This window comes from Clinocottus analis, unplaced genomic scaffold (assembly GCF_023055335.1).
Source record: "Clinocottus analis isolate CAN_PGR_092001 unplaced genomic scaffold, fCliAna1.0.p SCAF_26, whole genome shotgun sequence".
Taxonomy (NCBI): domain Eukaryota; kingdom Metazoa; phylum Chordata; class Actinopteri; order Perciformes; family Cottidae; genus Clinocottus; species Clinocottus analis.
This window is the reverse complement of record NW_027175998.1, coordinates 4,166,468-4,187,667: the sequence shown is the minus strand read 5'-3', so window position 1 is coordinate 4,187,667 and position 21,200 is coordinate 4,166,468. Positions and strand designations below refer to the sequence as shown.

The window sequence follows — 21,200 nt, the reverse complement described above, 5'->3', positions numbered from 1 at the left end:
AAATACACAAACGTTCAGGGCCACAAAACCCTTCAGTGGTGATGATTGTTTTTAACTTTTTATTACTTCCCCTAAGATTTACACTCTTCAAAACACGCAATGAAGGCTCGTTTGACTAATGCCACAAATGTAACATTGAGTGTGTAGGTACACACACACACACACACACACACACACACACACACACACACACACACACACACACACACACACGTCTATTGCCTCCTATAGGGGGATATTAAATTGATTAAATATGTGTGAGAGGGAGGGTGAGTAAGGAAACTCCTGCCAGAGAGAGAGAGAGAGAGAGAGAGAGAGAGAGAGAGAGAGAGAGAGAGAGAGAGAGAGAGAGAGGAAGTGAAAGAAAGAGAGAGAGAGAGAGAGAGAGAGAGAGAGAGAGAGAGAGAGAGAGAGAGAGAGAGAGAGAGGGAGAAAGAAAGAGAGGGAGTGAAAGAAAAAGAGAGTGAAAGAAAAAGAGAGAGAGAAAGAGAGAGAGAGAGAGAGAGAGAGAGAGAGAGAGAGAGAGAGAGAGAGAGAGAGAGAGAGAGAGGGAGAGAGAGAGGGGAGGGGGGAGAAAGAAAGAGAGGGAGTGAAAGAAAAAGAGAGAGTGAAAGAAAAAGAGAGAGAGAGAGTGAAAGAAAAAGAGAGAGAGAGAGAGAGAGAGAGAGAGAGAGAGAGGGGGGGAGAAAGAAAGAGAGGGAGTGAAAGAAAAAGAGAGAGTGAAAGAAAAAGAGAGTGAAAGAAAAAGAGAGAGAGAAAGAGAGAGAGAAAGAGAGAGAGAGAGAGAGAGAGAGAGAGAGGGGGGGGGAGAAAGAAAGAGAGGGAGTGAAAGAAAGAGAGGGAGTGAAAGAAAAAGAGAGAGAGAAAGAGAGAGAGAGAGAGAGAGAGAGAGAGAGAGAGAGAGAGAGAGAGAGAGAGAGAGAGGGGAGGGGGGAGAAAGAAAGAGAGGGAGTGAAAGAAAAAGAGAGAGTGAAAGAAAAAGAGAGAGAGAGAGTGAAAGAAAAAGAGAGAGACAGAGAGAGAGAGAGAGAGAGAGAGAGAGAGAGAGAGAGAGAGAGAGAGAGAGAGAGAGAGAGCTGTCACCATGATGCTGCGTTCACGTCCGGGTTTAAACATTTACAGTTTTTCATCATCTGATAAACACGAGCCTGCCACAGAGTTTAATTGCCATTTCTACTTCTTCCCGATGAGTGTGTAAAGAAGAAGAAGAAGAGGTCAAGGTGTGTTTTCTCTCTCCCGCCTCCCGGTAATAACCGACTCATCACCTTGGCTGCTCTCCAGCCGATGCGGGACAGGAAGGAGCGGCGGGAGGAGAGGCGCTGTGTCTTTAAGCTCCAGTGAAATCCATCTGGGAGGAGGAGGGAGGAGGAGGAGGAGGAGGAGGAGAGAGGGGGGGCTGTAGGGGGATTGAGTCGCAGCCGTATGCATGATCATTTCGTGAGTGTGTGTCTGTGTGTGCGTGCGTGCGTCCAGCGTGGTGGAGGTATCGCTGCTCTCTGGATGGATGGATACACGCAGGATGGTCGCTCCTTTACTTGAAACGCGCGGAGCATAAGTGTCCAAACATTTCATATATTTTTATTATTATTATTATTATTTTTGTTAAAGCTTCAAACGCGCCTATAACCATGAGATGCTCCTGGTTGGCTTTCGCCTCCTTTCTGGTTCTGCTGCCACTAACAGGTAAGAAAACAGGTGGAATGTTGCTTGAATGTCGCTTTTAGTGTCTGTGTGCGCAATAATGACTTTATAGTGACCTCATTTTATTACCTTTACAATATAGCCTCATACATTCTACTTAAGTGCTATCTCGGGATATGAAAGAACACCATGCCTTTTCTATATTTAACATTATTTCTCGTATTTGGATTAGACTGAGTGCTTTTCATGTCACTCAAGTGTTGCCGTCTCCAAATGAGTGCCTCCACGTTGCCGCCCTTAACTCCACTCAATCAGATGTCAACAGCTTGAAAACATACACATATTGAAAAGCAGCGTGTATCATAGTGCGGCTCGAGGCTCACGCATTGTCTCCACGTTGTTTCTGGAAACGTGGGCGACTTTCAACACACCCAAGTGGCGTTTAACGGTGCAGTGGATCAACCTGTCGGCGCGCGTCTCCACATCGGCATTTGCATAACTCCACTGTTTGGGTTGACACAGCCTGCGAGGGAGATGCCTTTGGCAGCCAACAGGTGTGTGCGTGCGTGCGTGTGTGTGTGTGTGTGTGTGTGTGTGTGTGTGTGTGTGTGTGTGTGTGTGTGTGTGTGTGTGTGTTTAAGGATGATTAATAATGTATCCCACCGAAAATAAAAAGGGGATTAAGTTGTGCCAGCAGAAGGAACAAAGAAGAGCCTGAAACACGCACATCTTTGCACACAGAACACACACCCAACAGCACCTTAACATTTACTCAACTCTGCCTGCTGTGATGATAGCCGTGTGTGTTCGTCATATAAAACACAGCCTCGGGTTCTGTTTGAAACCTTTCTTGTTTCTTCTTTTTTTGTGTGTGTTGCTTACTCAAACACCAACCGTCTCACAGAACATGCTCTTTGCAGCCTGCACAAACACAGATATTGATATATATATTTTTCCTCCTTCTTCTTCTTCTTTTTTTTTTGCATCCCAATGCTTCTCTTCTTTGACTTCTCGGGCCTCGGCTTCCAGCCCCTGAAGGCACAACAGTCACATGAAAATCGTGTTCTCGAAATGGCGCCTATCATGTGGAAATCTGAAAGAAAAACTAAAGTTGGAAGTGGAAGAAGAGGGTGAGGGGGGTTAACTGAAAAATGTTGGTTTGCTACACACACTCATCTTAAGGGAGTGCATTCAGGGGCCTTAATGCATGATTACTCAGCGGGTAGACGGCTCATAATTATTGATTGCTCAATTGAGCCGTGGTGGTTTGATAGCACTCTGTCCTGAGGGGCCGTGTGCCAATCATAACATCCCATTTAACCGTCGCGTATGCGCATAACTGTGGTGGGAATTTTATAGTCTGGACAACTAAAGAATTCAAAAATAATCTGTAAAGGAATCGCTAACGACGAGAATCTTTTGGTGGCCTCGTCCTGTTTAAGCTCCTTTTCGCTGATTCCTATCTCTTCCTTGCGATTCCTTTCCGGAGCGTGTAAGTTCATCCACATCAGTGTCAGTGGATCTGTCGGTATGGACCCTCCACCCCCACCGTACATGTCATCCACGTCACCTGCACGCGTGTGTGTGCTGTGTCTTCACAGTCTGGTGCCAGCCGGTCATCTCCCCCGGCGGGCCCCACGTCGTGGTTCCCAAGAGGGGCAGGCTGGAGCTGCGCTGCCGCGACAACGCCACGGCGTCGGGCGCCCCGTCCAGCCTGCGGTGGCAGCGGGAGAGGGCGCGCAGGCTGGAGGGCGAGGTGGAGGAGGGCGCCGCCGCCTCCGTCACGGTGGCGGCGGCGCAGGCCTACCACATGGGCCGCTACGTGTGCGTCAACAACAGCACGCTGGAGCACAGCTCCGTCTACGTCTACGTGAAAGGTGGGTGGAGGGCGTGCACGTGTGTGTGTGTGTGTGTGTGTGTGTGTGTTGCATGGAATCAATACTGCAATCTCCCTCCCGCTCTCTCCTCAGACCCCCAGAACGCCTTCCAGCGCACCATGGTGAATGTCATCCTGGTGCGCGAGGGGGAGAACTGCACCATCCCCTGCCTGGTGACCGACCCCGAGGTCACCCTCCTGGCCTTGGAGACCTGCGATGGACGCCCGCTGCCCCCCGGCCTGAGCTACCGCAGCGACCCCCAGCGGGGCGTCACCATCAGCACCGCGAGGAAGGAGTACGAGGGCTGCTTCGTGTGCGTCGGGCGGCTCGCCGGCGTCAAGGTGACGTCGAGCCAGTACACCGTGGACGTCCGACTCGGTAAGGGAGAGAATTCTCGCTTCCCAAAAAACCTCGGCTTCAGCACGCCGGCGTTTGGTGATTCATCTCGTGGCAGAGGTTCGCCAGATGGTGTCATTGTGGGTGATGGTTGAAGCTGAAAGGCGAGAGGCGAGGGAGAAGCTCCCGTCATCGTCACGGGGCCGTGCTTTTGAGGGCAGATCTGTAAAGTCAGAGCTCGTAAATTAAGTTACGTCTCTTGCGGCCGCCCAGCAATGAGTCAGTGGAAGGTTCAGCCAAAGCGTTTGCCTTTCTGCTAATGCCTCCCGGGGCCGGATCCATAATGCAAATGTCCCCAATACTCGCGTAAGTCAGAGTAAACAGTGGAGTGCACACAGGATAAAGTGGTTCTGACCAGAAACCCCACAGCTCGCTTGTTCTCGAAAAACAACAAGCAGATGTGAGGACAACAACGGTGAATAGAATATCTTCTTCTGACACACAAGTGGACAAACATATGTCACGTTTTGATGGACAACAACATTTTTTGGAGTGGGAGGGTGACATGCAACAAAGGTCCCAAGGCAGACTGTCATTAGGATTGCAGGGATGTGAACATTTAAAGTGGTCAGCATGGATTCCTCTTTGCTGCGGGGATTGTCAACGCCAAGGGGAAATGTCATCCGAGCAATAGTTGCTGAGATATCTCAGCCTGAAGCCAAAGCAGGGGCCCCAACAGGCCAGCACAGCCGCGAACGTGCCGACAGACCTTGCACAAGAGCCCATAATGCATCTTGGCGGAGACCAGGGGAATTCACGCCGACTATTGCAGATGTGTTTTTTTTTGCAGAAGCGGAGCAACATTAATGGGAAATGAAACCGATCACATTTCTGCTCGTCCCCTGCATTGCATCAGCATTTTCAGTCCTCTTCTGCAGTGGGAAGAAGTCCAAAACAGATAGGAGTGGAGGGGGGGGGGGGGGGGGTAACAGTGTCCTTCTGACTGATGGAGAGGAGTGACAAAAGAGAGAGGAAGGGAGGGATTAGAGCCCCGCACCAAACAAAGCTCTGTAACGGCGCATGAAGGCCGTGTCTGGTGTAAACAGAATTATCTTCATCCAGCAGGCCCCGAAGTGACGTTGGCAGGCGTTAAATGTCTGGGGAAATAATAGTCCGGTTTATGTGCGTGCAAGTGTCTGCACGCGCAAATCTTAGAGCTGTGTGTGTGTGTGTGTGCATTGTCATTAGTGTGTGTTTGTCCACTAACTGGAGCCGCACGCCCTCTAAGGGTCTTTTAGTCCTTTCAGGCGGCTCAATAACAACCACTGGCGAGTTTAAATGAGTCACTCGACTACATCCGTCACGGTAATGTCGTCTCTGCGTCTCTTGACCTTAGTGCCAGAGGTGCCTCCGGGGATCACGCTGTCCCAGAAAGACGCCGTCATCCTGAGGCGAGGGGAGCGGTTTGAGATCACCTGCAGCTCCGCCAACGTCAACCCGGACTTCAGTGTCAAGTGGGATTTCCCTCCAGCGGCGGTGAGATTGATGGAGGGACGGACTCCTCCGCGGCCTCTTTGTGTCCGGGTGACTGGCTGTCAGGGTGTGACGCTGACTCGTTAACCCTCTATGTCCCTGAGTTTAGTTGGTGGCAAATCTATTCTGGATAAAAACATTATAAGTATGCCAGCTGTTTTAAGGTTAATAATAAAAGTGCAATATATGGGATTCAGAGCTTCATTATAATCAGCAAACAACGACTTGTTAGTCTACTTGAGTGTGTATGCTTTTAGTGCATTTTACACAACCAAACCTCACGAGAGAGACTGACCCGTCTGAAGCCTGCCAGCCTGAAAACATTGGATCTGTGTATGGTTGTACCCGCTGACCTTTGACCCTGCCCCGTCCCCTGCAGCACCCCGATGAAGCCCACACCTCACACATCCTGCCGGGTTCCCGCGGCTACCAACGCGCCACCTCCCTCTTGATCGCCGCCGTCAACCAATCAGACTCGGGCACGTACCGCTGCCGCGCCCGCAACGAGAGGGGCACCAGTGGGACAGCGCTGCAGCTGGACGTCCGAGGTGAGTGATGAAGACGGCTTATGAGTTTAGTCGAGAGTCTCAGCAACAATCATCCCCAAAGGGACTTGAGCTTTGTTGCAAGCGGGAGAGGATTGTGGGTTTTGGAAACTGTCCTCAAGCGAGACCCTTAACCCACAGCTGTGACTGACCAGACCGTGAACATATTTTGTGGACACTTTGATATATACAGTAGCTATCGTAGCTAAATAGCTAACTTTATACATAGTAGCTAAATAGTTAACTTCATATACAGTAGCTACAGTAGCTAAATAGCTAACTTTATACACAGTAGCTGTAGAAGCTAAATAGCTAACTTTATACATAGTAGCTAAATAGCTAACTTCATATACAGTAGCTCTTTTAGTTAAATAGCTAACTTCATATTCAGTAGCTATAGTAGCTAAATAGCTAACTTTATACACAGTAGCTATAGAAGCTAAATAGCTAACTTCATATACAGTAGCTAAATAGCTAACTTTATACATAGTAGCTAAATAGCTAACTTCATATACAGTAGCTATAGTAGCTAAACAGCAAACTTTATACACAGTAGCTATTGTAGTTAAATAGCTAACTTCATATACAGTAGCTATAGTAGCTAAATAGCTAACTTCATATTCAGTAGCTATAGTAGCTAAATAGCTAACTTTATACACAGTAGCTATAGAAGCTAAATAGCTAACTTCATATACAGTAGCTAAATAGCTAACTTTATATAAAGTAGCTATAGTAGCTAAATAGCTAACTGTGTATACAGTAGCTATAGTAGCTTAATAGCTGACTTTATATACAGTAGATAAATAGCTAACTTTATATACAGTAGCTAAATAGCTAACTTTATATACAGTAGCTAAATAGCTAAATTCATATACAGTAGCTATAGTAGCTAAATAGCTAACTTTATATACATTAGCTAAATAGCTAACTTCATATACAGTAACTATAGTAGCTAAATAGCAAACTTTATATACAGTAGCTAAATAGCTAACTTTATATACAGTAACTATAGTATCTAAATAGCTAACTTTGTATACAGTAACTATAGTAGCTAAATGGTTAATATTATAGTAGCTAAGTAGCTAACTGTGTATACAGTAGCTATAGTAGCTTAATAACTGACTTTATATACAGTAGATAAATAGCTAACTTTATATACAGTAGCTAAATAGCTAAATTCATATACAGTAGCTATAGTAGCTAAATAGCTAACTTTATATATATTAGCTAAATAGCTAACTTTATATACAGTAACTATAGTATCTAAATAGCTAACTTTGTATACAGTAACTATAGTAGCTAAATGGTTAATATTATAGTAGCTAAGTAGCTAACTTTTTACCTAGGATTTAGGAAAGTCCCAAACTGAAATAAAGGTGGACGGGGTGGGTCAAAGAAACACAAGACACACGGATGACACGTAGCATCTACTCTATAACCTTTGCTTATCTGCAACATTTGGGTACTTCAATGAAGGGTGGGCTTTTCCTTTAAGTATGTGCATTCTCCGACGCCCCTCCAGACCATGGGTTCATCACCATGTTTGGAAGGCTGGGTCCGGTCCGGGCCGACATTAAGGAGGGCGAGAGCCTGAGCCTCCGGGTGGAACTCAACGCCTACCCCGCCCCGAGCTCCCTGACCTGGTCGCACGGCGGCAAACGGCTCCTCAACACCACGGAGCACGTCATCACCGTCCACCGCCGCAGTTACAGGTACGCTAGGACGGTGGGAGCTAGCGGCGTAGCGCCGGTTCCAATCGCAAGTGCACACGCAGAATTAGGAGGAGGAAAAATAAAATGGCGTTTTTGTTTTCGTCAGAATCATCAGCGAGCTCCGACTCGTGAGGGTCGTCGGCTCGGAGGGCGGGATCTATCAGTTCTCGGCCAGCCACGAGGACGCGTCCGTCGAGCATTTATTCCACGTGTACGTCATCAGTAAGTGGCTTTCATGGTTAATGCGTTGCCTGATATACGTTTTCTCTTCTAAATATGTGTGTGTCTCTTTTTATTTTTGTATTTTTTTATCAACCTGCCCACCTTTTTCCCTCCAAGGCAAGCCGGTTATCATCGCCCAGGAAGGCCCTGTTGACGGACAGGTGCGGTGCATCGCCGCCGGTTTCCCAATCCCGAAGATAAGCTGGTACTTCTGTGAGCGTCCCCACACCAGGTGCGGCTAAAACATGTTTATTGTGCTTTATTTACTTTGTTAAAATGGCTTCCACCAGCTGGGCGTGAACCTTTGACATCGTTAATGTTTTATCTGACTGTCTTCATGATGTAGAACGGGATGATGTAAAAACAGACTTTACAAATGGCTCAAATTATTGAAAGCATCACACTATGAAGTAGCGCATTATTTTTTTCCATCGCTTCAATGTTCCTTGTCTTTTTTTCTGATAGCCCGTTCAGATTTATGCAGACAAAACAATCAGATAAAGAAATAATAAACATTCTTTCAGGCATTTAAATGTACCTTTCCATATTTAAGTATGCATTTTGTATGAATCAATAATAATACACATTCTGCCACTCGTATTACAAACTGTAAGTGAACAGCAGTGTGACTTCGGAGCATTTTACTCACAATAATCTCCGACACCTTCTGTTGTTTTGTCTGGCAGTTCCTGTGAGAACACAGTAGAGGCTCATGGGAAAACGCTGCTGTATGTGATCTCATAGTCTCCTTAGTATTCAGGCAAGCCGGCCGGATTTTGACTGCTGGTCACCAAGATATGAGCAGTTTCAGACGTTAAGAGCTGTGGTTCGAATATTATTTTGGATTTTTATTGACTGAACGATGAATCGTTTCGATAGAGCGGACAGTGAGATCTGTGGCTGCGATACAACCAACGTTGGCTCCAGACCTCTTTTCCGCTGTGTTTGAGTCGTTGTAGGAACCCCAAATTAATCCAATACTTGTGTTTATTGCATGTATTTGTTCAGCGAAGTCTTGGGAGAAAAATGTATATCTGCAAAAAAATCACTTTTAAAAGATATCTTGATCATAACTATGAATATCCAGCATGATATGAGCCTCCTGGAGCGTCAAAAAGACACCTTTTTGGAAAGATTAGGACCTAAAGAATCATAATCTGCAACAAAAATCACAATAAAACAAAGTATTGGTCTGTTAGGAAGGAGTTTCAGTCAAAAAACTGTGTCGTTCGGTTCAAAAAAGGAAAAATTGCGTACTTCATGCGAAAAGATTGTTTGCATGGGGCATGCTGGGACTTAAAATTGTGCGCCGGAGGATTTTCGCGCACGGTTTCCAAAAGGTTAATCAAGTTTATACCCCCCTTCAACAGGTGCTCCCACCTGCCCAACGCCACCCAATGGGAGACTCCGGACGTCGTCGTGGTGACAGAGTCCACCTACGGCCGCGGCGAGGTGGTGGGCCGGCTGAACGTGAGCAAGGAGCACCAGCACTACTCCACCCTGGAGTGTGTGGCGAGCACGGAGGGGGAGGAGGCCTACACGCTGTTCTCCATCAGCGGTGCGACACACACACACACACACACACACACACACACACACACACACACACGCACTCACACAAACAAACCCATTGAGCCCGTGTCGGTGCCGGGCCAGTTGTGTTGTTACTGAGCACAGATTGAATGAGATTAGTAGATGCTGACTGTGCAGGCTGGGATTATATGGCGTGGACTCGCTTATCCCCGGCACACACAACTAAACACCACTGCTGCAGCTGTCTTGACACGGAGGAGGGAGGAGAAGGAGGAGGAGGACGGTGGCGGAGGAGAAAGAAGGAGAAGGAGGGAGGAGGAGGGAGAAGAAAGGAGGAGGAGGGATTAGGAGGGAGGAGGAGGAAGGAGGAGGAGGAGGATGGTGGCGGAGGAGAAGGAGGGAGAAGGAGGGAGGAGGAGTGAGAAGGAGGGAGGAGGAAGGAGTAGGAGGGAGGAGGAGGAAGGAGGAGGAGGAGGAGGATGGTGGCGGAGGAGAAGGAGGGAGAAGGAGGGAGAAGGAGGGAGGAGGAGGGAGTAGGAGGAGGAAGGAGGGAGGAGGAGGAAGGAGGAGGAGGAGGAGGAGGAGAGAGGAGGACGGTGGCGGAGGAGAAAGAAGGAGAAGGAGGGAGGAGGAGGGAGAAGGAAGGAGGAGGAGGGATTAGGACGGAGGAGGAGGAAGGAGGAGGAGGAGGACGGTGGCGGAGGAGAAGGAGGGAGAAGGAGGGAGGAGGAGTGAGAAGGAGGGAGGAGGAAGGAGGAGGAGGAGGAGGATGGTGGCGGAGGAGAAGGAGGGAGAAGGAGGGAGAAGGAGGGAGGAGGAGGGAGTAGGAGGAGGAAGGAGGGAGGAGGAGGAAGGAGGAGGAGGAGGAGGAGGAGAGAGGAGGAAGAGGAGGACGGCGGCGGAGGAGAAAGAGGGAGGAGGGAGAAGGAGAGAGGGAGGAGAGTGAAGGAGGGAGGATGAGGGATAAGGAGGGAGGAGGAGGGAGGAGGAGGGAGGGAGGAGGAGAAAGAGGGAGGGAGAAGGAGGAGGAGGACGGCGGAGGAGGAGGAGGAGGCGGGAGGAGGAGGAGGAGGAAGAGGAGGAGGAGGAGGAGAAGGGAGGAGGAGAAAAAGGAGAAGGAGGCCCAGTGTGCGCCTGACTGTGTAGTGTTTGTGTACTTCAGCGAATGATTTCTGATTACCTCTGCCGTGTGTGTGTGTGTGTGTGTGTGTGTGTGTGTGTGTGTGTGTGTGTGTGTGTGTTCGTCCCCTTCAGAGCGCATCGTCCCCCATGAGCTCTTCACTCCTCTTCTCACCGGCATGGTGGCCACCGGCGTGGCGCTCAGCCTCATCCTGGTGGTGCTGCTCTATAAATACGTGCAGGTGAGTCGGGGAAGCCGATCAGTGAAGGAAGAGGCGGCGTTTCCGGCGTGAGAGAGGCGGGGAATGTCCCGTACGTCTCGCCGAGTTGTGAAATCAAGTGTCTGCAGTAGTTTCTGGGAAAAAAAGGCCCGCTCTCAGTAACTCGTGACTCACGCGTCCCATCTGGATTATCGTACGTTTTGAGTTTCGAGGCATCTTTCCGAGATTAGACGAGTTTATTTTGCTGCTTTCTGTGGCGGAAATACGTCCTTTGAACCGATATGAATGTGTCCTGATGAATTTGAGATGAGCCAATTAGCCATTCAGAGTGCAGACACGCTGGAGTTAAAGGCTTTTTTTTCTTCTCCTTTTTGACACTACATTAATTTACCACACACACACACACACACACACACACACACACACACACACACTCACGGCGTGCTGCTCCTATTGCATACAGATGAGTCAGACTCCCTTGAGAACGAGTGAATTCATGGCGGAGATCATCAGTCAGCGAACGGCTAGAGAGCACATAAGGTTGATACACAACCTCTCTCTCTCTCTCTCTCTCTCTCTCTCTCTCTCTCTCTCTCTCTCTCTCTCTCTCTCTCTCCAAACACCTGAACAGAAACCAAAGTTCCAGATCCAGTGGAAGGTCATCGAGAGCATCCACGGCAACAACTACGTGTACATTGACCCCACCCAGCTGCCGTACGACTCCAAGTGGGAGTTCTCTCGACAGAAACTGCGCTTCGGTAGGACGGCGTCCATGTTTTTGTGTATCTGTGAGCTCTTTTACGCCTCGTGGAGGATCTGAGAGTAAGGATGAAATGATAACGGTGTGTCTGTGTGTGTGTGTGTGTGTGTGTGTGTGTGTGTGTGTGTGTGTGTGTGTGTTGCCACAGGTAAGACTCTGGGCTCTGGGGCTTTTGGAAAGGTCGTGAGGGCGACAGCGTATGGACTCTGCTCTGCAGATACGGTGACAACCGTCGCCGTTAAGATGCTCAAACGTAAGTGTGTGTGTGTGTGTGTGTGTGTGTGTGTGTGTGTGTGTGTGTGTGTGTGCGTGTGTGTGTGTGTGTGCGTGTGTGTGTGTGTGTTGGTCTGTTTTGATCTCGCTCTCTCAGGCTGTCCACGATAGAGGTTAAAGTTTTTGGTTTGAATCTTTAATTAATTTTTTTTCAAAAGTATGATAACCAATTGGATCAAAGTACACCATGTAGTACAGTATGCAGTACACTATATGAAGTACACTATGTAGTACAGTATGTAGTACACTATATGAAGTACACTATGTAGTACAGTATGTAGTACACTATATGAAGTACACTGTGTAGTACAGTATGTAGTACACTATATGAAGTACACTATGTGGTACAGTAAGGAGAACACTATATGAAGTAGACTCTAGTACAGTATGTAGTACACTATGTGGTACAGTAAGTAGTACAGTAGGTAGTACACTATGTAGTACAGTATGCAGTACACTTTATGAAGTACACTATTTAGTACAGTATGTAGTACCCTGTATGAAGTACACTATGTGGTACAGTAAGTATAACATTATATGAAGTACACCATGTGGTACAGTAAGCAGTACACTATGTAGTACAGTAAGTAGTACACTAACTAGTACAGTATGTAGTACAGTATGTAGTACACTATGTAGTACACTAACTAGTACAGTATGTAGTACAGTAAGTAGTACACTAAGTAGTACAGTATGTAGAACAGTAAGTAGAACAGTATGTAGTACACTATGTAGTACAGTAAGTAGTACACTATGTGGTACAGTAAGCAGTACACTATGTAGTACACTATGAAGTACAGTAAGTAGTCCACTAAGTAGTACAGTATGTAGTACACTATGTAGTACAGTAAGTAGTACACTAAGTAGTACAGTATGTAGTACACTGTGTAGTACAGTAAGCAGTACACTAACTAGTACAGTATGTAGTACATTATGTAGAACAGTAAATAGAACAGTAAGTACCGTCCCTGATGATGTCATCCCATGATGTCATCCCAGCCAACGCCCACGCCACGGAGAAGGAGGCGCTGATGTCGGAGCTGAAGGTGCTGAGCTACCTGGGGAACCACGTGAACATCGTGAACCTGCTGGGCGCCTGCACGGTGGGAGGTGAGCGGCTCTCTGGACGTTTGCTCTGCAGCACTTTGCTTGTTTCTCATCTTTCTATCGACCGCTCGTTGTGTGCTTCATGGCCACGTATTGACTTCGCTGCCTCGGCTCAGCCGGTATTGACGTCCCGTGGAGGAGGAGGAGGAGAAAATAAATAACAAAAACAGATATTGGACCGGTCGGTCCCGCCCCGCGATGCGAGAACGTGATGCGGTTTGACTCGCGGCACATTTAGCGCGCGGCGGGTCGATGCGCTCCACCTGGCGGGATGAACACGCGTCCATTACGGAGCAGCGGTTTTAAATTGGATCCGCACACGAGGCGAGCACGAGGACGCCGCCGGGAGGGGACCACGAAGGTGGAGAAGAGGAGGCGGGGCAACCGGGACGTGACCGATGCAGATTTGCAAACAATTTAAAACAAAATTTTGCGCGACTTAAGTCGTGCGGAACGCTGGGGCGCACCGACCCGACGGCGTCTTCTGAGACGCCGCCGAGTCGCTTCACAGAGACAAACATCAGCGAGCGGAGTGTTTCCTTTCTTTCTTCTTTTCATCTCTCTTCAGGCCCAATCTTGGTGATCACGGAGTACTGTTGCTATGGCGACCTCCTCAACTTCCTGCGCAGGAAAAGAGAGGCCTTCCTCAACTCCCAAGTCGGCGACGGTTACTATCGCAACGTGTCGAAGCAAAAAGAGCCCGCGGCGAGGTGGGCACGTGCGCCTGTCAGGATTGGGAACTGCAACAAAAAATATTCCCATTTAATGATTATACGTGTGTGTGTGTGTGTGTGTGTGTGTGTGTGTGTGTGTGTGTGTGTGTGTGTGTGTGTGTGTGTGTGTGTGTGTGTGTGTGCAGCGGAGAGCTGGCTGCTTCAGAATACGTCCCCATGCGTCCCTCTGAGAAAGAACGGTCTTCCCAGTCAGGTAGAAAGTCATTTTCTCATCGTGCATTTCAACAAACACACACACACACACACACACACACACACACACACACACACACACACACACACACACACACACACACACACACACACACACCTGACCGTGTCCTCTCTCTTTACAGTCGATGCAGAGGATCTGTCTCTGGACGCCGAAGACCTCCTCAGCTTTTCCTACCAGGTGGCCAAGGGAATGGAGTACATTACCTCCAAGAACGTAAGGCTTTTACCGGCCGCGCGGCTTTTCATTTATTTATTTATTCATCTTTCGAGCCGTAATGGGCGGCGTTTTTAAAAGGGGCCGTGGCCCCGGGCCAACGGGCAACCTGCGCGTTGTCGTCGGCCGTGCATTCAGAGCCAAACGTGGGGAAGATGCATGTCGGCAGGGAACCGGCTCCTGCACGAGCTGAAGCATGCGGATTCATTTCTGCTGCACGATTGTCGCTTTTTGTTAAATCAAGCGCGATTCATGCAGGTTTTGACTACTGAAACAATACGAGAACCTGTGGATATTTCTCCTTTTTCATTGATTGAATTGTGTTTTTATTTCCCACACACACACATACACACACACACACACACACACACGTTTTACTGTCAATATGGCTTTTGTGTTTGACTTGTTTGTAGCGGAGTCAAACGCGCCTCATTGGTACACGAGTGCTGCATGTCACTCGCTGCAGAAACCTGTTTCAATGTCAATACTCACTGCTGTTTGTGTGTGTGTGTGTGTGTGTGTGTGTGTGTGTGTGTGTGTGTGTGTGTGTGTTCAGTGTGTCCACAGGGATCTTGCAGCCAGAAACATTCTTCTGACTCACGGCCGGGTGGCAAAGATCTGTGACTTTGGGCTGGCACGAGACATCACCACCGACGCCAGCTATGTGCTCCGGGGCAACGTGAGTCTGTCACTTCTTTCACCATCTTCCTTCCTCTTCCTCTTCCTCCTCCTCTTCCTCGTTGCTTGTTTTGTCCGGTCAATACTCCCAAAAACGAAAGGTAAAAAATAGTACAAAATCACAACAGGATTCAGTGCCAGCTATCGCTTGAAAAATTACATTGAATTATTAATCGAGTTTGAGAATAGCCGCCATTTATTTTCTCTCCTCGTTCTGATAGCTTTCTGGGGGCGGGGCTTAATGGAGGCCTGAAGGGACGAGCTGTCAGTGTTGCTGACTCGGCGGCCTTCCCTCTCAGGCTGTTTTTATTTCTTTCTGCTCTTAATGGTTTCCCAAGATGTCCAAGATGAAAATATTTGTGCCTCGTTCGAAAAAAAAGGAATAAAGAATGAAAACGAGGGCTCGATGTTCCCGTGACCACGACTCTCCCTCCTGCAGGCTCGCCTGCCCGTCAAGTGGATGTCTCCCGAGAGCATTTTCGACTGCGTCTACACCTTCGAGAGCGACGTGTGGTCCTACGGCATCCTGCTCTGGGAAATCTTCTCTCTGGGTAACGACGTCTGAGCCATAACCGTCGTCCCTTTCGGGGCTCCCACGATTATTATATTGATCGAGGTTAAAGCGTGTGCGTGCGTGTCCGTGTTGCAGGTAACAGCCCGTACACGGGGATGCAGGTGGGCTCCGTATTTTACCGGATGATTCAAGACGGCCACAGGATGAGCAGGCCCGAGTACGCTCCCGTCGAGATGTAAGTCAGGCGGCGGCCTCCGATGACAGATGTGCATTCTTATTAATGGCCAGCAGGGGGGGGGTGTTGCAGAAAGAAGTGCGATTGGATAGAAGACTATGAAGAAATGAGCTGTTTCATACTTCAGGAAACTCTGGGCCGCAGTGAAACTCATGTCCCATCTCTGTAGATATGACATGATGCTGTCCTGTTGGAACCACGACCCTTTGAAGAGGCCCTCGTTCAGGAAACTGGTGGAGAGGACCGAGCTCCTGCTGTCAGAAAATACCAGGAATGTGAGTACGCTGCGGGCGGGAAACACAAGAGTAGCACGTGTCGTACAGATCCGCAACGCTCACTCAACACAAACGTGCGTTGTCCCCTCAGGTGTACCTGAGACTGTCCGGCCACCCGGAGCAGCAGAGGGCGCCGTCGCGGAGGCTGAGCTCAGTCTGCAGCACGACGGCCCCGACCCAGCCGCTGCTGCAAAACACGCTGGACGTCTTCCTGGATTATGTTTGACACACTTACACACACAGATACATAAACACACACACACACTGCTATGAAACACACACCCTTTCTCTGGTCATTCTCTCCTGTCCGCATCCGCACAAACGACAAGAATCAAACACTCTGTAAACTACTAACGACGCTCAAACTAACTCTCAAAAGCTGGCCTTCCTGCAACACACACACACACACACACACACACACAGACACACACAGATACTGTATATATACGACCCCGCTCTCAGCACTAGCCTCGATGTAATCTCCCCATTGGCTTATTGATCTCTGTGTAGGTATTTCAGGTGCTGCGTCTGTATCGCAGACTCCAGCACTAACCGCCCTTCAGATAAGACGTCTGCTATCTGTCGGCAGCGGGAGCTTTGGCTTCCATCCAGCATCTGATTGCATCTCGAGACGCTTTGGGGGGGGAAACCGAGACCTTTGACTGAGGAATAGATAAGCACAGTCGGTGCTGTGATGAGTGGACGGCTTTTTCTGTTTCGTTTTCTCGTTTTGTGTCGGAATTATCTCCTTTTTTTTTTTTATAGTAATGTTCGGTGTTTTGGGAAAAATGAAAAAGATGCCGCCGTCTTGCAGAGAGTTAGACGAGAAGACTGACACCACCTTAAGATATCACGTCGAGCATGGAGGTAAAGCTGGGAGCCGTTTAGCTTAGCTTAGCATAAAGACTGAATATTACTTTACTTTATTCACGTTTAACTGCGTCACCATGATCAATGTATTCAGTGTTGTATTCATGAAGCTTGATTGATTGAACAGTGATGGAATCCGTCTGCCAGCAGCTCTTAACTACACAAATTATGTCATTATTTTATTCTGTACAACAACAAAAAAGACAATTTATGGTTAAAATGTGGGGTTCTAGGTGGGACTATTCACTGGCCAGGTGCAGTGATTCTCAGGTTTGTCTGCTGGTTGCTTACAATCTTATTTAAATTCAAACACGTGGCGCTTTTTCTTCTTCTTCCCTCTCTTGAGAGTTAGTACTTGAAGTAGACTCAAGCTAGATTGTCGTCTTAATGCTAATGCTAACTGAGGCTAACTGGCTGCGGGCTCCAGCTTCACGTCCGATGGACAGTCTTCTCATCTCGCTCTCTGCGACAAAGCAAACAAGGTGTTTCACTCCAAAACGGCCAAATATTAGAATGACATGACTTCAGGAGTCGGTGGCAGCAAACTAGTCTAAAAACTGTCTTTAACGGGACAAAAAGATGCCTTCTGATCCGAGACCAGACGTTTCTTTGACACTATAATAAACGAGCCACAGTAAGCGATGAGTCCTCTTAAAACAAGGCCGTAAGTTACAGAACCAGAGGCGCGCTGTAGCTTTAAATACTGTGACTTAGTTCAGTCCGTGGTCCAGAACCGATCGTGTGCTCTTTTTACTTCATTTATCTTAAACATGTATGCAATGTAAATACAATGGAGATGTGCCTTTTCAATTTTCTTCTTCTTTTCTTTCTTTCTTTTTTTACAAAATACTGAATGCATTTGATTGTGACATAGTTGTTGTTGTTGTTGTTGTTGTTGAGAGCCAGAAAAGAGAGTTTCTGGGTGCCGGTTTTGAGAATCATGCAGTTTTGATACCGTTGGTTGACTTGTGATAATAAAGAAAGTACCTGTGATGGTAGAACCAACGTGGACCGCGTCCGTTCGATCTGTCACTTTCTCCTCCTCCCGACATGCTACAAGTACAGCCGGGGCTGATGGGAATGTAGCTTAGCTTAGCACATAATCGCCATTTTGAATGTATCGTGCTGCCAGGTGATGAGGGGGTTACTGCAATTGTGACCACACAAAACTGAATTCATCCACTTGTTGTGGAAATATTTCTCTCAAACCACAAATGTCTTCCTCGTGGCGGCCCGAGAGGAAAACTCACTAAAGTAATGAGGACTCATCCTCTGGGGACCATGAATTTCCGTATAAAAGTTCCTGACAAGCCAACCAATAGTTGTTAAGGAACTTTCACTAATAAAAAAAAAAAAAATGTCAACCTTATGGTGGCTTTAGAGAGGGGGAGGTCAGGGGATCACCAAAGTCATGGGGGTTCATCCTCTGGGAGCCATAAACGCCTTCACAAAATGTCATAACAATCTATCTTATAGTTGTTTGGATCTTTTCACACACAAAAAAAACAGGACTTCAACCTCATGATGTGCTCTGGAGATAGAAAGGCATGACGGTTCGTCCTCTGGGAACCATCAACTCCTTCACAAAATGTCATAACAATCCACCTTATAGTTGTTGGGACCTTTTCATACATAAAAACAAAGACTTCAACCTCTTGGTGTGTGCTAGAGAGAGAAAGTAATTTGGTTTCATCCTCTGGGAACCATGAACGCCTTCACAAAATTTCATTGTCAAGTTCCTGACAATCCACCTTATAGTTGTTTGGACCTTTTCACACACAAAAAACAAACACTTCCACCTCATGGTTTGTGCTCTGGAGATATAAAGTCACGAGGGTTCGTCCTCTGGGAACCGTGAATGCCTTAACAAATGTCATAACAATCCACCTTATAGTTGTTGGGATCTTTTCACACACAAAAAACAAAGACTTTAACCTCTTGGTGTGTGCTAAAGAGAGAAAGTCATGAGGGTTCATCCTGTGGGAACCATGAACATCTTAACAAAATGTCATAACAATCCACCTTATAGTTGTTTGGACCTTTTCATACATAAAAACAAAGACTTCAACCTCATGGTTTGTGCTCTGGAGATATAAAGGCATGAGGGTTCGTCCTCTGGGAACAATAAACGCCTTAACAAACGTCATAACAATCCACCTTATAGTTGTTTGGACCTTTTCATACATAAAAACAAAGACTTCAACCTCATGGTTTGTGCTCTGGAGATATAAAGGCATGAAGGTTCGTCCTCTGGGAACAATAAACGCCTTAACAAACGTCATAACAATCCACCTTATAGTTGTTTGGACCTTTTCATACATAAAACAAAGACTTCAACCTCATGGTGTGTGCTAGAGAGAGAAAGTATTTTGTTTTCATCCCCTGGGAACCACGAACGCCTTCACAAAATGTCATTGTCAAGTTCCTGACAATCCACCTTATAGTTGTTGGGACCTTTTCATACATAAAAACAAAGACTTCAACCTCATGGTTTGTGCTCTGGAGATATAAAGTCACGAGGGTTCGTCCTCTGGGAACCATGAACATCTGCACACAATGAAAAAAATGCAAACTGGCTCGTAGACGGTTCTCGACAGACCAACAACACGCAACAAACTCACAAACAGACAGGTTTCACGTATAATATTTGCAACAGTTTTTATTTTCAAATTGACCAAGAGGGGCAGAGAAGGGGGGGTTTATAATAATAGCTTCAAAATTTGGATTATTATTACATTTGACTTTGGGCTAGATAAAAGGTACACAGGTCAAGGGGCAGAAGAAGGGATATACATACATACAGTACAGGTAAGCATAGCACCGTTTACACTGAATACTGGTGTTCTGTCGCTTTGTGTATGTGAACAGTATGATACGAGAACTAGAACTCTGCAGAACCAGATTGTGTCGTGGAGATGTGATCTGTGGATCTGTGTGGAGGGGGATGGGTTGAGGGGGGGGTCGCTGTTTAGTCTCTGATTCCCCTTTTCAAATGTCCTACACCTCGACTTTCAGCACCTTTTTTTTTTTTTTTTAAAAACCCCAACTAGAAACTCATTGTTTTAAAAACAAGTTCCGTCATGAGGTTTCTTTCACAAAACAAAGCCCGTGTGTAAGATTGCATGTCATGTATGTGGATCCTTGTCGTGAGAGACGTGGGTTCTTCTTTTAACGCCCCTCTGTTTCCTTCATCGCAAAAAAGCCCGTCGAAAGGTTCTCCTGGTAACCAACTGTTACAACATCCATTTGTCTCTTTAAAAAACACCGTTACATTCTTTGGGCTGGGTATCAGTGACACAAACTACGAACATTTCATCGTTAACTACTCTACGGAGGGGGGGTCTACGTTTGCAGAGCGACGCGTGGAAGACCCGGTTGGAACCGGTCGGGCCGCCTCTGTGAAACCCACTCGTGGACGACGAGGTCATCGAGAGCGTTGGGGTCACCGTTTGAGACCGGTGGTCCGGTGCGTAGGAGTTGTCGTGATAATGTTTTTTTTTTGTCGAGCAGCCCGCCATCGTGAAAAATAACACCGCCCGCCTTTCTCTACGGCCCCGAATGGAGACCGATGCTCCGCATTGCCGAACGTCCGTCCTGTTTCCAGTCACACATCTTGTTCCCATATGAAAATATAACAGGTTACAGTGACAGTGATCATGCACACACACACACACACACACACACTATCCCTCACACACACACACACACGTATTCAAGTTGCGCTGTCCCACACACACGGGCCCGCAGAGTGCTGAGCCCCACCGGAGAGGAAGTTTCTTGAATATTACAATTATTTTCTCTATACTGCAACGCAAGAACTGATTGGCTGTCGCCAGGGGAAAACCAATACTGCGCCCCCCCAGAGAGATACGAGAAGTAGGAGACGCTATATATATATCTGTTTAGATATATATATATATATATATTCACACCAACACGCAGTCTTAACTACACTCTTGAGACTAAACGACACATTCTCCAACACAAAACACTCCATTCGCCAACCGCCACGCTTCCTCCGATCCAAGGCTTTTTCTGTTTGATATGGCTTACGACTGTAGTAGAGGGGCCGGGCCCGTTTTCCATGGACGCCATTTTGAAATGGATTTGGAACCCGGCACTGCTTTTTTTTTTTTTTTTTGAACCAGAGACGAGTGAACTGAACTGCATGAGGGTTTCTGAGGCCTGGGAAGAGATAGAAGGATTAAAAAACACTGATAATACAACAACAACAAAAAGACCACGAGACAGTGAGCAGAGACGCCGGTCCGACGGTGCAACGACGTCATCGCTGTTCCCAAAAAAACATGTTGTTTTTCCATATTTCCGCCGCGTCGTAATCGTGTCACTTTCCCGCCAGCTTTACAAAAAGAACCGGGGAAAGGCTCTAAAGGATGTGGGTCATATTTGATTGAGACGCCACGCCCTTTCGGCACACTTCTCCCTCTGGTCTGGTCTTCGCTGCATCGCTGTCTTAATCCTTCTGGGTCTGCTTCCAGACTGAGGCAGAAGCAAAAAAACAAAAAAAAAACTTTCCAACATTCCTGAGAATACAAGTACCATCCAGCAACTTCAAACCCTTACTAAG

The 21,200-nt window shown here is 47.3% G+C and overlaps 2 protein-coding genes across 5 annotated transcripts in view; one reads left to right on the top strand and one right to left on the bottom strand.

The window, feature by feature from the left end:
- Positions 1–1,480: 1,480 nt before the first annotated feature.
- Positions 1,481–17,617, top strand: kitb (KIT proto-oncogene, receptor tyrosine kinase b). The gene is made up of 21 exons (XM_068592119.1): positions 1,481–1,683; positions 3,243–3,518; positions 3,612–3,896; positions 5,251–5,390; positions 5,767–5,935; positions 7,455–7,644; positions 7,751–7,866; positions 7,984–8,098; positions 9,237–9,424; positions 10,654–10,760; positions 11,371–11,497; positions 11,648–11,752; positions 12,772–12,882; positions 13,448–13,589; positions 13,739–13,806; positions 13,949–14,040; positions 14,597–14,719; positions 15,158–15,269; positions 15,368–15,467; positions 15,637–15,742; positions 15,834–17,617. The coding sequence occupies exons 1-21, from the start codon at positions 1,629–1,631 to the stop codon at positions 15,966–15,968; spliced, it is 2,862 nt and encodes a 953-aa protein (XP_068448220.1). The 5' UTR covers positions 1,481–1,628; the 3' UTR covers positions 15,969–17,617.
- Positions 17,618–19,244: 1,627 nt separating this feature from the next.
- Positions 19,245–21,200, bottom strand: part of clockb (clock circadian regulator b) — a 20,707-nt gene continuing 18,751 nt past the window's right edge. For all 4 annotated transcript variants that reach the window (XM_068592112.1, XM_068592113.1, XM_068592114.1 and 1 more), the window contains exon 24: positions 19,245–21,200. This exon is cut by the window's right edge and continues 1,557 nt beyond it. The gene's annotated coding sequence lies outside the window, so the exon portion shown is untranslated.